General features: G+C 42.5%; 1 protein-coding gene across 1 annotated transcript in view; it reads right to left on the minus strand.

Annotated features, from left to right (window-relative positions):
- Window positions 1-17,047, minus strand: part of PSMB7 (proteasome 20S subunit beta 7) — a 58,895-nt gene extending 41,848 nt beyond the window's left edge. Inside the window, exons 1-5 of the mRNA XM_049637696.1 lie at window positions 16,939-17,047; window positions 16,404-16,497; window positions 15,576-15,673; window positions 14,010-14,150; window positions 7,740-7,855 (exon numbers count right to left, since the gene is read on the minus strand). Coding sequence (XP_049493653.1) covers window positions 7,740-7,855; window positions 14,010-14,150; window positions 15,576-15,673; window positions 16,404-16,497; window positions 16,939-17,000 — 511 coding nt within the window. The 5' untranslated portion in view covers window positions 17,001-17,047. The remainder of the gene's footprint in view (window positions 1-7,739; window positions 7,856-14,009; window positions 14,151-15,575; window positions 15,674-16,403; window positions 16,498-16,938) is intronic.
- Window positions 17,048-17,749: the final 702 nt, after the last annotated feature.

A 17,749-nucleotide genomic window follows, 5' to 3' on the forward strand; every position in this document is an offset into this window, starting at 1 on the left:
GAAAAGCTGGCAAGTTAAAAGAAAAAGCTAATTAATCTGAGAATTAAAAGAGCCCCCATTTTGTCTATAAAATATACAACCCAAACCCTTTTCCCTTTCTTAATAAAGAAAAATCAAAGAATCCTGCCTGGCTTTCAACAATCACACTAATCAATCACCTGCAGTCTCTTGCAAATTATTCTCTTAAAAAAAATAATAATTAAACAAAACCTAAGGGGCCCTCTCCTCTTCTTTGAGAAGGCACCAAATCACATTTGGTCTGGACCACATGCCACACACCATTCACAGCAATAATACGGCCAAGGGAGAAAAGTCACAGAGGCTGGGGTCCCCATCCCAGTTCACGCACACCCTGGCCGTCTGCCGTGAGCACACCTCTCTGAGCCTCGATTTCTGCACCTGTGAGACAGGGACGATAGTAGCCGCTTCACAATGGTGCAAAGATTCAATCAGTAAAGCATCTCACGACAGCTGCCGGCAACGCAACGGGTAAGCTGCTGACTGAACGTTGCTGTCATTGCGGTCAACATCACGTCCACAAGAGGTTTTAGGACAGAAGCTGTCCAAGGGCCACACCACAAGGAATTGGATACATTCTTCTCCCAAGTAAATCCTGAGGAAAGCAAGACCTCAGAGAGGAGCTCCTGGACTCCGTGCTCACTAAGCTGTGCCAACATGTTAAAGATGCACAAGACAAGACAGGTGTCTTCTATTCCATGTAAATTAAGAGTAGCCTTCAAGCACCTGGCTAGTGGCCAATGCAAGCCCATGGGTAGACAAAATTTAGACACCCTTGTCTTACGGGTAATTTGTAGCTTCCAGCTCTTACTGTCAAATCATTCAGGAAAAAAAAAAAAAAGAAGATTAATTACAAAGTTTTGTTATTTCTCATAATAAAAAACTCGTAACTTAACTAAAACATGGGAATTTCCATGAAATATTCATTTTCTCACTTAAGCTACACTTAGGAAAAGCCTCAGTTCCACAGTGGATGCTAATGCTGCGTGGGACATCTCGTTCAGGAAGGCCTTCTATTGTGTCTGTAGTTTGACGTTTGGTTTACTGCTCACCCCCAATAACAACACGTTTGAACCGTATGGGTCCACTTAGACGTGCGTTTTTTTCTGATACAGGGCAGCAATTTAAATGCATTTTCTCTTCTTTAGGATTTTCTTAATAACATTTTCTCCAGCTTACTCTATCAAAAGAACACAGTACATAATACATACAAAATATGTATTACTGGACTGTTTACGTTATCAGCAAGGCTACCCAGTCACCAATAGGCTACTATGTACTTAAGTGTTGAGGGAATCAAAAGTTACACACAAATTTTTCAGGGGCACCTCAGTGGCTCAATCAGTTAAGCTGAGGTCATGATCCCACAGTTCATGAGTTCAAGTCCTGTGTCGGGCTCCACACTGATGGCGTGGAGCCTGCTTGGGATTCTCTCACTCCCTCTCTCTCTCACGCAATCAACAAACATTAAAAACAAAAGTTGCATGCAAATTTTTCAACTGTGCCCGGCGGGGAGGGGGTTTGGGGGGTGGGGGGCAGAGTGTGTCAGGACCCTCAATCCATGTCCTGCCCCTGCTGTCCAAGAGTCAACTGTAACATGAATTAAAACAAGATCCACCAAATTTTGGCCATTGCGGGGTTTTTCCCTCAACATCCAGCTCCCTATCCTCTCAAAAAAAAAAAAAAGAACTAAGGAAAGGAGGAGGGAGGGAGGGAAGATGACAGCAACGACCGGAAGCCAGAAGAACTGGCTGGTTAGGAAGAAAGGCAGTGCCGCACCGGCCATCGCCATAGGGAGAGACGCGAGCCAGCCCTGCTCCAAAGGGAACAATGGCTAAAAGCAACTTAAAAAATGACAAACACCAAGCCAGGGCAGTACAAAAACTGTTTTATTTTATATTCTCTGCTAAAGCATTCCTCTTCACACCGGACTTGGATTGGAAAAAATAAAAATCAAAAAAATAAAAAGCATGTTGTCTTGGATGGTAAAACTGTATAATTTTTAAATTTTTCCTTTGATACTACTAAGTGGTTTCAGCAAATACCATTTTTAATATGTAGGATAGAAAATCCGCACACAGGCAGTCGAAAATAGGCCAAACAAATAAATGCCCTTTGGGAATCTGTAGAGGTATTTTCAGTATTCAGAAGCAAGGCTTAATAGCTTAATGAAGTAACATCTGTAAGAGGTAAAATCAAAGCAGCTGTGTTGTACTAGGGCTGCCTGAGCCGGAAGAGTCCAGATCCCAGCTTTGCCGCAATAACAAGCAAGTTACCACTTAATCTGAGTTCAGGCCTCTCGTCAATAAAACAGCAATTGCGGCATCCCTCGCATAGAATTTTAACTGAAAATAATGTGACAGCACTAGAGCGCTAGGAGACTCTGGCACAAAGACGCTTTAAATGTGAAATGATACTTAGTTTTAAAGGAAAAAAAAAAAAAAAAACCTTACCCCAATACTTTGTGCCATTCTCTCACAGCGGACCTCAGGCCCCCCATATGCACCACAATCTAAATCATAAATCAACTCCATTCCAAGGGTACTGGAAACTGTTCATCAAAAATAACGAGTAGCTAAGGTTTCTAACGCTAAGTTTCAGATACTCTTTGACACAAGCCAGTTAGCGAATCAGAAAATTATTTCGCCATCAAATATTCACTGAGTCACACAGGACTCTGGGGCACTGGAGGCAAGACAGATTCTACGCTCTGAGAGATTTCAAACATTCGCCAAACATTCGCATGCACGGAAGGGACAAGAGCTGGGCCGAGCAGACAAGGCGGGAATCCTGGAATGCCCCGAGAGGGACTTGCTAACCCAGCCTGGGGCAGTCACGAGGGACTGGCTTCTGGGCTAGACCCCGGACGAGCAGCAGAACACTGGGGGCAGAAAAGGCCTTTCGTAAGGAAGGCAGCACTACAACAGCGGGGTGTAGGAGCCAGCCCAGGGGAGGGCGAGAGGTACAAGGTGCCTCTGTTACAACAAAGGCCTAGGGGACAGGTAGAGGAGGAACAGGAAACGAGACAGGAAAAGGGGCCTACAGCCCAACTGGAAGGGAGGTGACCCCAGGTGAAGGAGCTAACTGCGCCACTGCAGTCAAGAACCAGGAAGGAACCGGCATTGAGAAGTCAGGAGAGGATGGAAGCCAGACGCCTGCGATCTGGTCTAATGGTCAGCTGGTTACCGAGGGCTCGCTGTAAAGACAGTGGCCACCGCTACTGTCACCAAACCCCGCCACACCCTCAATATTTCTGGCCAGACACAATCTCCATCTCTGCCTCAGACTCCCTCATGCCAATCCTCCTTCTGACAGCCGTAAGACTGCTCTTTCTAACAAGCAAACCTTATCCCATCCTTCTCTGGCGTGAAAACTTTAGATGGGAACCTTCAGGACAAAAGCCAAACAACTTGGCCTCTATCACTGAGACCCTCTCGGGCCTAGCTTTCTAGTCATGCCTCTACTCCACCTTCCAGAAGGTCTTAGCTTCAGCTCTGCCCCCTGCATTGAGCACTCCCCCCACCCAGAGCACTTGCCTCACCCGTCCAGCAAACTCTGGCCCTTTAGTTCCTCGACCGTACAGGTCCCTAGTGCACACAGGGCCTGAAGTCTCTCCTTGGGGACAAGGAGCAGGGCAGCGAATTCCTGGCGAATTTCTACTTACCATTCAGGTCTCTGCTTACGTGCTACGTCTTCCCATCTTTCACCCATCAGACTGGCACAAATACCCAGTGTTGGTAAGGTTGTTAAGAGAACGGCAATCTCATTCTCTTGGTGGGAATATAAACTAGTACAATCTTTTCAGAGGGCAATTTGGCAACAGCTCTCAAAAAGCAGAATGAGCTATATGGCCCTTTGTCACTTTGCTGGGCTGATCAGTGGCAGTGTGTATAGTATGACTCCCTTCCTATTCTGGGGAACCCCACCCCCTTAGGAGCCAGTGACCAAACTTCACCAATTAGAAGCATCCCTGCCCCCCCTCCTCCCCCCCCCAGCCAATAAGGAACTCTCCGGCAGTGGTGAAAGGGATGTCAGGAAGAATCGGTTCCAGAAGAGTCAGGGAGGCTGAGCCAGGCCCCAGCAGCACCTGTGGCCCCAGCACGGTCTGGAGCACTCTGCGCTCGCCTGCGGCAGCCTATGCCACAGCAGGATTTCTGGCACTGCTCGCGGCCCCACATCCAGCTCCTGCCCTCCCAGCTATTCCATGAGCCACCTACTATCCTTTCCAACATATTTCTCTTTTCCTTAAATGATCCAGTAATTCTGTCGCTTGCCACAGAGGACCAGGAACAATACATACACAAACCCTCATCCTGAAATTCCACTGCTAGGAATTGATCTGAAGTACACAAATATGCATCAATAGAATGGGTTAAGTCCTGATACAGCCATACAATGCATTTCTATGCAGTTGTCATTGTGATACAGATCTACATGATAAAGAACTTCTTTTGTGCTGATCAAGAACCTCTCCAAAACAAGTTAACAGTAAGGGAACAGTGTGTTTGGTATGACTTCATTTGTGTATCTTTAATAGTGACAGACTGATACAGATACATGAAGCGGTTTCATAAAACATTATCTGGAAAAAAACACCAAAAAAACCTTAAAGGTGGTTACTTTGGAGGAGGGATACGAAACACACTTATTTTTCATGTAATATTCCCACTTGAATGTTTTGTCATGTTCGTAAATTACTATCATTAGAAAATGTTTTAATGTCACTTGCTCAGTAAGGACCTCCCAAACAGCCATTATCCACATATTCCTGCCTGTTACTTTCTCGTATTACTGTTCTTTTCCTCCAGGGCACTTAGCACAGGGCATTCTTTCAGATGAATGTGTACTTACTTTTTAAATTCCTGTCTCCCACATGAGGCTCTAAGCTCTGAGGGCAGGTGCTGTGCTGACCACTGTATTCCCGCACCTAGCACAGTGCCCAGCACACCGTGAGGGCTAAGTTCATTCATCTGATAGATGAATGAAGGTAACTTATGCTTCTCTTAAGATTCTGTTCACGTGAAGCAAAGCTCTTCCTGAGATCCTCCCATTTCCATGTGATCCCTTCTCCCTTGGGCCTCCACTGGCCTTTCTACCTACTGCCCTTGTCAGTTCATACATCTGGTTCCCTCACTACACTGCGACTATATCGAGGGCAAAGATCCACACGTTCATCTCTATCTGTGGAGCCAGCCACAGTGCCTAGACAGAGAAGGCAAGAAATGGTTGGCACATAAATGAACAGAGGAACAAACTGCAGCTCAAAGTAGTCATTTACTCGTGTATTAATCAGATGTTACAAATGTCTGCTCCTTAATCCGGTCTTTCACGGTAGCAAAAGCAGACTCTGTAGAGCAAAGATCTCTCAACAGACGTAGGCCATGTTGAGTTCAGGCTGAGGAGCATCACCCTGGAGACACGCTAGACTTGGAAGAGCAAGTTCACTGTCGACCGGGAGGGAGAGTACATGTGGCCCAACTGCCTGACTGCTCACTTTCAACAACTTTTCCTGAATTCGGGATTGGGCTCAGAAGACAAATTACTACAGTTCAAAAGCAAAAGAAACCAATTTGCCCAGCTTAAAACTGAACCTGCTTTGTAACAACGTTAAATTTCCCGAATGTGATGATTTTATCAAGGTAATGTAAGAGAACAAGGTAAAGGATTCAGAGATGGATAATGGTGTCCGCTACTTACTCAAATGATTCCACACAAAAAGTTAACAGTAATAAGGTCTGAGAAAGCAAGAGCAAGTGTCCTAAAATGTTAACTGACACATATGAGTAAAGAGTACATAGGAGTAAAAAGTACATTACTGTTACTTTTCTGCAAGTGTGAAATTCTTTTACAGTTAAAAAAAAAAAGAAGAGGGGCGCCTGGGTGGCGCAGTCGGTTAAGCCTCCGACTTCAGCCAGGTCACGATCTCGCGGTCCGTGAGTTCGAGCCCCGCGTCGGGCTCTGGGCTGATGGCTCAGAGCCTGGAGCCTGTTTCCGATTCTGTGTCTCCCTCTCTCTCTGCCCCTCCCCCGTTCATGCTCTGTCTCTCTCTGTCCCAAAAATAAATAAAAAACATTGAAAAAAAAAATTTTTAAAAAAATAAAAATAAAAAAAAAAAGAAGAAAAGCAACTACTTAAGAGAAAGAGCTAATTCATCTTTACCACCATTTAAGGGCATCAATCAAACAGGGAGAAATAAAAACAGTACTTTGATGGAGATAACAAATATATTTGAATAAAGCAATTCCGAACAATTCTAAAATTACTGTAAGTATCTTCATTTTAAAATAATTACAAAGACTCTCCCATATGGTATCTGGGGGTAAATCATTCTCCCCAGCAAACAGGGAACATCTGTTGTCTAAAAACCTTCTAAGAGGCTAGAGAGCACAATGGAATAGCAAGGTCTCAAACTGGCAATTTCCAAACTATTCAAGGCAGTTCTCCTAGCTCTTCAGAGCCAAGATACCAAGACAAAAAACATAAGAGGTAAACAACAGCTGGAAAAATACCAGCTACACATGACCTGTTCAAATTTCTGCACCTACACAATTTGACTCAGAAATTTAACATAAAAGTCGTAATTTGAAAATCCCAATTTTATCACTCCTTTGTGTGTAAGTGTTTGCATGCACGTGTGTGTGATCATTAAAAACAAAAATTACTCTTGGGGTGCCTGGGTGGCTCAGTCGGTTAAGCGTCTGACTTCAGCTCAGGTCATGATCTCACAGTTTGTAGGTTCAAGCCCCGTGTCGGGCTCTGTGCTGACAGCTCAGAGCCTGGAGCCTGCTTCGGATTCTTGTCTCCCTCTCTCTCTGCTCCTCCCCCACTAGTGCTCTGTGTCTCTCAAAAATGAATAAACGTTAAAAAAAAAAAAAAATACTCTTGACTAGCCTTTAGAGCTAAATACAAATGTAGAAAGCTAGTCTGAAAAGAGTAACCACTATTATAGACCAGGCATTTGACCAGATGCTTTATATACATTACTTCTAATCCTTACAACCTGGTGTATATGGTAGATATTATTGATACCATTTCACAGGTGAGGAAATCAAGGTTCGGAGAGGAATTAAATGCCTCTGATCTCTCAGAAATTAAGAGGGGCCCCAGTCACCCTCGGTTAAAAAAAAAAGTCAATGCATGTACTAGACGTGTTCCCACCACGAGGCTTCCACTCTAACTTCTCTCCACTGAAACCTGACCCTGAGGCCTACTTTGTTCTATTTAATACTATATTCTGACTTCCACTCCCACACTCCAAAGCCCCCTCACCCTGCATTAATTTTTTTAACCTTTTGTTTTGAGATGATGGTAAATTCACATGTGGATATAAGAAATAATACACTGGGTTTCTATACAGCCTCGACCCAGTTTCCCCCAAAGGTAGTATCTTGTGTAACTGTAGTACAGAATCACGTGCATAACTTTTTCTCCTAGTATTTATCACTTTCTAAAATATTAATATATTTGTAACAGTTGTTGTTACTGTCTACCCTCACTAAAATACAAACTCCTTGCAAGCAAGAATATTTAACTTGTGTTCACTGCTATATCCCAAGCACCTAGAACAGGGCCTAACCCATAGGAGGAACTCAATAAATGTTGCAGAATGAATCAAAGCACTATATTGCCCTGGCTCCTCTAATAGGAAATAGCCCAGCTCTTTAAGAGACCACTTTGGCAAATAAGAGGATTCTGAAACATCAGGGAAATGTTACACTCACCCATCGTGACATAAGGCAACTTATCAGTTGATCCATGAGGATAGATGCTGTAGAGGTGAGGTCCAGTAACATCTACTCCCCCCAAAACTAGGGCTGCACCAATGTAACCTTGATACCTGGTGATCAGAGTATGTATAAGAAAAAAAAAAAAATGAGTCTATAATGCATCACTGTAACTTACCCAAAAGCTGTATGAGAAGTCAGACAACAAAAGGCTTTCTTACACTGCTACTGTTTCATTAAGTGGTTACTGTTTGATGGGAACAAAATGCGGACTGAAGGAACATGAGTTGGAACACCACTATCAGCCCATACAGACTCAATTGTGTGAGGCCCTCCAACGTGCCTATTTCCTTAGTCACAGAACTCCCTTTAAAAGAGGATCATTCTCACTTTAGAGAAGAGAAAATGAACCCAAAGACCTTAAGTGCCAGCCCAATCTCTCAGAGCCAAGCTTGGCTTACTCCAAAATTTATCGGCCCCCTTCCCATCACACCTCTCAGTGATTAGCAGATAAGCTACTTTCAAAGTAAACTCTGAGGAGCGGCTAAACTCAAGCTGTTCAAATTCTCAACCTCACCTCACCGCAGCCTCACAGGAAGATGGCTCATGTCAAAACACCTTCTCTTTTGAATAAACCCACAAAATTATAATCATAGATATAAGCTCATATTGGGTAAGAGAAAAATATTCCATCATACATGGAAGTGAACGGCAGAATAACTCCACAATACCCTATAAAACCCACTGCTGCTGCCCACAGGACGAAGCTACGCCTCTTCAGGAACATGGCGGGGGGATACCTTTCCCACCCCACCCTACCTCCGTGTAATTGTGCACTTATCTCCTCCTCTGTGTCCTTTATCTGGTTGGTTTTCTACCTCTACAGATTGCTTTCCCTGTATTTGTTCCATTTTTTACCATGAGAATTGCTATGCTAGATACACGTGCTAGATTTAAAGCCCTCCACTATGTGCTTTTAGCTCTTTGGGAAGAAAAATGAAATGAGCACATGCTGAATTTGCCTAATGATATAATTGTTAAAACTGATACAAATAAACACAAGAACCAATCAAAGCCCTAACTATAGACTGTCTGAGACATAACTACTCATCACGAAGTGCTCTAGGTAACCAGAATAGTCAACTCCAGTATTTCCCCCATGCCTGACTACCAAACTGTTCTTTCAGAAAGAATCTTCCAGGAGCGCCTGGTACAGCGTGTGACTCCTCATCTTGATCTTGATCACTAGGTATAGAAATTAAAGAAATAAAATCTTAAAAAAAAAAAAAAAAAAGAATCTTCCAGTTAGAAGTGAAAAATTAAAGAGCAGGAAAGGATTTTAAAACAGTCTTAAAACAGAGGCCCAGGCAGAGGAAAAGAAACAAGTCCTAAGCCACATGAGGTAATAGCAGGGTCAAGACTAGCTCTCTGGGCTCTGGGATAAGGAGGGGGAATTACCAGACCCACCACCCCCAGCAAGGTCCAGTGCCTGACCCACTACCCCAACTGCCTACCAGACACAGTGTTTACATAAAGTCAACAATAATCAGTTAGTTCCCCTCCAAGCTAAATATAACCTGTCTGATGTCTTTAAAAGAATCTAAAATACTTTGGCAAGTTATTGTAATCCTCAAAAACTGACCCAGAAACGCTACTTCCAGGAATCAAATTCTAAGGATATATTAAGACAGATACACAGAAATAAATGCACAAGGATGTTTACTGCAACAGTTTATGATGCCAAAAAAGCGGAAACAGAACTAGCTAAACAAATTGATATACATATAGCTATGCAACAGAACACTACACGATCCAGATCTGTGTGACGTTTTCTCATACACTATTTTTGTTAATTTCAAGTTTTTATTTAAATTCTAGTTAACATATACAGTAAAACTGGTTTCAGGGTGTGCAATTTAGTGATTCATCGCTTACATATAACACCGAGTGCCCATCACAAGTGCCCTCCTTAATACCCATCACCCATCTAGCCCATCCCCCACCTATCTCCTTTCACCAACCTTCAGTTTGTTCTCTATAGTTAAAAGTCTCTTGGGGCGCCTGGGTGGCTCAGTTGGTTAAGCGACCGACTTCGGCTCAGGTTATGATCTCGCAGTCTGTGAGTTCGAGCCCCACATCGGGCTCTGTGCTGACAGATCAGAGCCTGTAACCTGATTTGGATTCTGTGTCTCCATCTCTCTGTCCCTCCCCACTCCCCAAAACAAACAAACAAACAAACAAACAAACAAAAAAGTCTCCTAAGGTTTGCTTCCAACTCTCTTCTTTTATCTCCCTTCCCTTATGTTCACCTGTTTTGTTTCTCAAATTCCACGAGTGAAATTATATGGTATCCGCCTTTCTCTAACCGACTTATTTCACTTAGCATAATACATTCTAGCTCCATCCACATGGTTCCAAGATTTCAATGGCAAGGTTTCATGCTTTTTGATGGCTGAGTAATATTCCATTGAACACATATACCACATCTTCTTTATCCATTCATCAATGGACATTTGGGCTCTTTCCATAGTTTGGCTATTTCTCCTACACTACTGATGGTAGTGCAACTTAGTACAACCTTTCCAAAGGGTGGTTTTGGCAGTATGTATCAAAATGTTCAACATGCATACCTTTGACTCAATAATCCACTTCTAGGAATTTACTTTAGAATACAGCCTGAGAAATCAATCACACAAGTAAGTACCTAAAGGTTCTATGTTTCAAAGGTTCATGGACTACCTTAAAACGAGCAATATTGTTAAAATTCAAAAACTGGTTAAATTATGGCACATCTAGAGAATGGAATACTGCGATACCACCAAAAGTTAATACTGATGGGTCATAGACCCCTTTAAAAACGGATTCATATTGTGGAACCCTGACCCCATAACAATGTACACACAGGTTCTACTGTTTTGGGAGGGTTACAGGTCTCCAGAACACCTCTGTGGGCTCAAGGTAAAAACCCTTCTACCACTGGGAACAGCAATCATGATATACTATTATGAGAACAGGTCAGTTACAAAACCACACACAGGATTCCATTTTGGTAATAAATGAGCACATAAGCAACAGTATAAAACGTCTGGAAGAGATAGTTCTCAAAGGTTTACAATATCTGTGTCTAAGTAACGAAACATCACGTAACATTTACTTCCTTCTTTTCACATTTCCACTGTAGGAATTTTTTATAATCATCGCATGTTACTTTTACAAAAATTGTTTCAAAGGTGATATTCATTTTGAAATGCTCCAAATGGAAACTATGCAACACGAACTGGCAGATGGGAAGATTAGGTTGTATTCTAGGATAGAATATACAACTATGATCCCATTTTTATGGAACAAAATATGTATTAGTAAGTGGAAAAAAAGCTTGAAAGGCATACAGCAACCTGCTAGCACCAATTGCTTATGGGTAGTAGGAACTCAGATAATTTTTGTATTTTTAGTTTATCTCTTATCTTCTGTCTTAAGTTTTACTGTGAACACACACTAGTAATAAGGAAGGAAGCAAAGAAGGAACAAATGAATGGGTGAACAAACAACTTAAAAGAGTGGGAGTACACATACCCAACCAAAACGTGATTCTCCCTGAATTGTAAAATCTTTACCTTTTCCTTTGGGCTTTTCAGTATTTTCCAACTTTTTTACAATGTATATTTATTCTTTCCTAAGAAAAAAAGCATCACTAATATAATAAATAAAAGAGTCGCTATATATTCAAAGAGTTTCTAGAATACAGAACCACAAAGACTTCTATTAGATTCAACTAGGAGGCTTATGCTCAGAAGGAACAGTAATACATCCAGCCATCATACAAGTAAAATAAAAAAACTGCTTAAATGAGGGAAAAGATGTCCACTTCTATTTATCAAACCCCCTTTCTTCACCAACTCACCTACACAGAAATGGGTCACTCTGGGAAAAATAGAACAGTAATAGCACCTTGACTACATCTTGTTCTCTTTCTCAGCCTCTGAATTTTATGGGGATCTAACTGTGCATCAGGCCCTGTACTAGGCATTATTGTAAGCCTTGCTTCTTTATTCATTTCCTCCTCAAGTCAGAGTCAGAAACTATTATCCTCATTTTACTGAGGAAGAAAATGAGGTTAAGAAAGGTCAGATGAACAGCCCAAGGTCACACAACTCTAAGTGCTTTAGATGAGACCTGAACCAAAACCTCTAAAGTCAAATCCTCTGTTTTTCCCCCTTATACCACTTTATTTTTTGTAACTCATTTTATGTAACTCAACAAAAATGTAAGAAGATATAATGAACCACAAGCATCCTGGTTAAATTTTTAAATGATCCTCTCAAAACATTGGTAAAATTTAATTTGCGCAAAGTAACTAAAATTTTGCAAATTTTGCAAAGTAACTAAAAACATTAAAACGTTGAAAAAAGTGAATTTAGAATTCCTAAAACACTCTAAAGAGATTAACAGAAACATCTGCTAAGTTTAGCGAGATGACTGGAAAGAATCTTGAACATTTGCTATTAACTGCAATTTTACAAGTTTAAAAATTGTTTTAAATGTAATGCACCACACAAACCACCAGAGGGAGCTTTAAATTTAAAATCAAAATCACAAAGGTCTTCAGAACTCTTGATAACAGATGTGCTTTAACAAGTTCTCACCACTGTACTGGGAAAATTTATTTGATAAGCGGTAATTCTCCAGGATTACAACGATGACCATGGACATAAACAAAAGGAAATCACTGACATAAGGGCTCAGTACAGCCAGAGCACGGATTAGGTAGATACGACTAGACTTCCTACCCATAAACTTCTAAGTCCTGGTCTTCCCACCTGTAAAATGGGAACTATGCCACAGCCCTTGCTACACAGCTACGCTGTGCCTCACAGCCATGTGCTGAGAGCCCAGGGCCATGCTAGACTCACAAAGACCCACAAGTTCACAGGAAGGCAAGGGCCAGGCAAGCAGGAAGTGAAACCAGGCAAGGACCGACAGACCACAGCACTTCTCCCACTTCTAAAAGCAACATCTGCCACTCAGTTCCAGAAGATTACTGCCGCCTATCATCCCACCCTCTTTCTGAATTTTTTCAAAAGAAGCCAGAAAAAATAAATAAAAACATTTTTTAAAAAAGCCAGAAATCCAGATTTTTAATTCCAATCTCCCCAATTTAGATTTATTGACCACTATAATTTTAAAGACACTGTGACCCAAATATAATTTCTCTACAAGCAGAACATGGCCTGTGTGCTGGCAGCTTACAATCTTTGCTTTCTATTCCTGCTTCCCTTTAATCTTGCAGGCCTCGATACAGCTGCTGCTCGGAGCAGAGATAAAGAAAATGTTTTTTGTAAGCTGCTTAATGAATGAGGAGGACCAGAATAATAAAGGCCTCTGATCAACTTCCAAAACAAAAAAAAGAGAGAGAGAGAGAAAGAGAAAGAGGAATCTATTAAAGGTAATGCAGGTCTCCAAAAGAGAAGCTGGTATTCTAACCCATGACTAAATGCTCAGGCTGTTTCCAAGCTCTGCTCTAATACACGGCCTCTCTTCTCTTTACGAGGAGCAAATGAGAAGCAAATGAGAAAAGAGACTTTGGATTTGAAAACCAGGAGACCTACACAAACGTAAAGTGATGATGTGATTAAGGAAAAAAAGGAGACAAAACTGAGAGGAGCTGTGGGTGGGAGTCAGCATGGCATGAAGGTCAGATCAGGCAAGTGACTATACTTCTGTAAGCCTCAGTTTCACTTAAATATTGATGTTAACAGTCCCTATCTCAGAGTTCCAAGGATAAAAGGAGATCGTGCATAAAGCACGAAGCACAGGACCCAGCACAAAGAGACAGGTAAATGTGGGTTAATATTAATGTTATTATACCCACTCACAGCCAACTATAAATACAATTTTTTATTTCACTGCTACTTTGTCCCTACAAGAGAGAGAAAAAAACCAACTGTCTGTGTCTGTGTTCACAAGATGAACTCAAAGGTAACTTTCTTTCTATAAACAAAAGAGGACTGTTTGTAATCCAGTAATACCCTATGCCTCAGGAAATGACTTGGTTGGTCACATGTGTTACCTTCATGGGGGAAAAAAACAGACCCCATAAATTCAAATACATAATCAAAAAGCCTTCTGAAATTAAAATGGTTAACAACTGATTTCTAGAATAAAATGTGTATACCTGAATGCTTTTTCTGTAGTTTCTAGGTTCCCAGATGCCAAAAACCTAAGACATAAGAAAAAGATGCTATAGAAATCCCTATCCTGGAATCTTACCTGAAAAGCATCTGCTTCAGCATCCGATTGGCCGTCACAACCCTGGGAAGGCGGCCAGTGGAGAGAGAGTGGAGCTCCAAATTGGAAGAAATGAGCTGGGTTGTCATGTCTGTGTCTGCAGCTGTCCCAGCACCACAACAACTAAAAAATACAATTAGAAACTTAGATGAAATTCAATTGCCAAAGGGCTCAATTAGAAGTGTCGCTTCTTGGATAACTTCCATCAAGTTTAGGTACACAGAGAGATGTTTTTGCGCATATTCTGCACTGTTAACTACTCTAATCTTACATAACTGAGAACACTCATCTTGTTATATGCAAATATATTTTCTGTGCCTCAACAGAACATTTCAAATCATTAGCTTCTGTGCTCTTACCAGACTGAGCATTTTACTACTCCTAAAAACATATCTGAATTGTACCAAAGAGCAAGACATATTAAAAACCTTAAAATTTAACATTCACCAAGCATTTACTACCAGGTACCAGCCATTACAAAGTGCTGAGAATAAAGAAAATATGAAACAGTCCTGGTACTTGATTGCAAAGTTGAGTGCAGGAAACAAAAGTAGGCAAAATATCTAATACCTTATATAATATGATATAGTAGCATTAGTACAAAATGCTATGGGAAACTGGAGGAGAGAGCGATTAATTCTGATCTTTGAGAAGAGGTTTCATATGAGCTGGATTTGAAAGGATCAAATAAGAAACACTGTAAAAACAAGAGGAAAGGGCAATTCTAAGCAGAGGGACTGGCAAAAGCAAAGGTGAAAGAGCTTAGAGATGAAGCGAACAGGGACGGTCTGGCTGTAACTGGAACACAAGATGATGGCAGCTAAATACGCTGAAAAGGTAAATTTTTGTGACATTGTGCAAGATCTTAAATATCATGCTACAGAGTTTCAATTTTATTCTGAAAGCAGTGTGGAAATGTGAAAAGTCTCTTGAAATGTTTTTAAAGAAGAAAAAGACATAATCAGATCTGTGTTTTACAAAATTCAATATGGCAAAAGAACAGATAATAAAGAGACCAAAGGCAAAGAGGCCATTTAAATGACAAATGCAGGGGCCCCTGGGTGGCTCAGCCAGCTAAGCAGCTGACTTCGGCTCAGGTCATGATCTCATGGTTTGTGAGTTCAAGTCCTACAACAAGCTCTGCACTGATCCTGCACAGCCTGCTTGGGATTCTCTCTCTCTGCCCCTCCCCTGAGCTCTCTCTCAAGGTAAAAAATGACTTGGGGGTTTTAATCTGCTATAAACAAACAAACAAACAAACAAACAAATGACAAATGCAATAGTCCAGCTGAGAAACAAGCATATGAACTAAGGCTTTAGCAGACGGAACAGCTGAAACAGAACTGGGACCAAGCGAATTAAAGACTAAAGCAAAGAGAGAACGTGAGGATAACCAGCTCAGGTGACAGGCAGATGAAAATACCATTTAAGGGAGATAAAAAGAAAATACAAGTTAAACAACAGGTTTTAGTAAGGAACACAGTAAATTCAATGTTGGCTCTGGCAAGTTTGAAAATATAAGAGCTATTCAAACTAACTGATACTTACTAAATGTTAGGAGATATGAAGTGTATTTTTGAACAGTTCTTGTCAGCAACAACCATCCCTTCAGTTGCCCTTGTATCTGCTCCAAGAACTATGCCATCCTATTTTTAAAAACATATATTTTAAAACAAGTTCACATATACAAACCCGCAGCTCTCTACTCTAGGGAAAACAATGTTAGCCGTCCTCTGCTCCCCCCAAACCCTTGAGGGGCTGGTGAGATGGAGCCCCAAGTCTGGCTCTGCGCTGACAGCATGGAGCCTGCTTGGGATTCTCTCCTTCTCTCTCTGCCCCTCCCTTGCTCACACATGTGTGCAAACTCGCTCTCTCTCTCTCTCTCTCAAAATAAATAATGTTCAAAACATAAAATAAAATAAAATATGCCACCCTTTATCTTTAACCACGATAACCATTCTCTCTTTCGACCCTTTCAACAATTTAAGGCAGGAGTTACTCTGTTCGTTTGATGGGCAGGAAAGCGTGGCTGTGAGAAGTGACTTGCCCAAAGCTGGAAGCAGCATAAAAGTTAAATGGCTACATACACCTGTCTGACCAGAAATCTTGTATTCTCCCATTATATCACCCTGCTTCCCAAAGCAGTACGTTAAGACAGAAAAGTATTGGTCTCCTGTCAAAAATTCTGCAAAGTGAAGAAAGAATATAAACTGTTACTAAACGCACAAAACCTCCCGACAAATCCCAAAGGCCCTTTTCCTGACGTTCTCTGAAATATGCACCCTTCTTGACAGAGCCCAGAGAAGCGAATGGAGGCCAAGTGGCCTGCATCCCGTAATCAGCTGTCACTGCTGCTGCTGGCCTATCCCTGCTCACCTTATAGACCACCCCCGCGATGGTCGTGCCAGTCTTCCGGGCCGTTGGAAGCTTGTACCCTTTCTTCGCAAAATCAGCTTCCAAGACGGCATTTCTGAAAGCAAAGCAGAGAATAAAGCGTCGAAGGGCAGGACCACCTTGCGCCGCACTGGCACGAAGAAGGTCTAATAGGGAACTCAGGAAGAGAAAAGCTACTATTCGCTTTCCATCCCTCTGTTCACCGAATCCCCTCAAGATCAGGACTAGTGTCGCGTTATTCGGCATGCAAAGCGTCAGAGAGGGGCCGCATCTCGCCCAAGGAGGCAGAGATGGGGACTAGCCGGGTGCGCTGGGCAAGCGGAAAGGCAAACTCGGCTTTGAGAGAAACCCACTCTCAGGCCCTCATTCCCCTGAGTCACACGGGCCGCGGGGCGCAGGCCGCAGGCCCCGCCGTTCACCCTTCATTTGGACTTCCCAGATCAGACCGCGGCCCAGCTCCGACCCCGGCACCGCACTGCCGCTCCCGCCCTGAACCTGGCCCGGAGCACGGCCACACCTGCGACAGTTATCAAAAGAGAAACCTCCGACCGGGGACTCATAGACCGACACAGCCGCCATCTTCCCGAGAAAGTATTTCCGGAACACGGGCGGGAACTAGCAAAAAAGAGCAGGGCACTTCCGGCGCCTGCGGCGACCTGGCCTGAAGGGGCGGGGCAAACTCCGCGCCAGGGCGATTGATCTTAGAGTTCTGGACTCCTAGAGGAGCCCGGACGTGTTTGGAGTATTTCGCCCCAAGTGGCGCGGAGGAGTAACTAACGCTGGGGGCCGGGAAAGGACTTGTCCAAGTTGGTGGCACGGGAGACCAGACTCCTGCTGACCACACCAGAGCCGTGTCTACTGTAGATCAGACTCCATGGGGGCTTAGGACACAGACACACGCGAGTTCCAGGCACAGTGTCACGTCCTCCTTACACTGAGCGAGTCCTCTCAGTTCTGAATCTCTTTCCTCTGCTGCCAAATGGAAATAACTGCTATCTCAAGAGACTGCTGTGAAAATGAACAAGAAGCACATGAGAAGATGCTCAACATCATCAGTCATTAGAGAAATGCAAGCCAAAACCACAATGGACACCCGCTAGGATGGCTATAATTAAAAAGACAGAAAATAACAAAAGTTGGCGAGGATTATGGGGAACCCCGAACCCTCATACACATCTGCTGGGAAGCAGTTCAGCAGTTGCCCAAAATGTTAAACATAGACTGAGCAATTTGTCTCTGAAGTATATACCCAAGAGAATCAAAAGCATATGTTCACAAAAACGTGTACACAAACATTCATAGCAGCATTATTCATAATAGCCAAATAA

Source organism: Panthera uncia, chromosome D4 (assembly GCF_023721935.1).
Source record: "Panthera uncia isolate 11264 chromosome D4, Puncia_PCG_1.0, whole genome shotgun sequence".
NCBI lineage: Eukaryota > Metazoa > Chordata > Mammalia > Carnivora > Felidae > Panthera > Panthera uncia.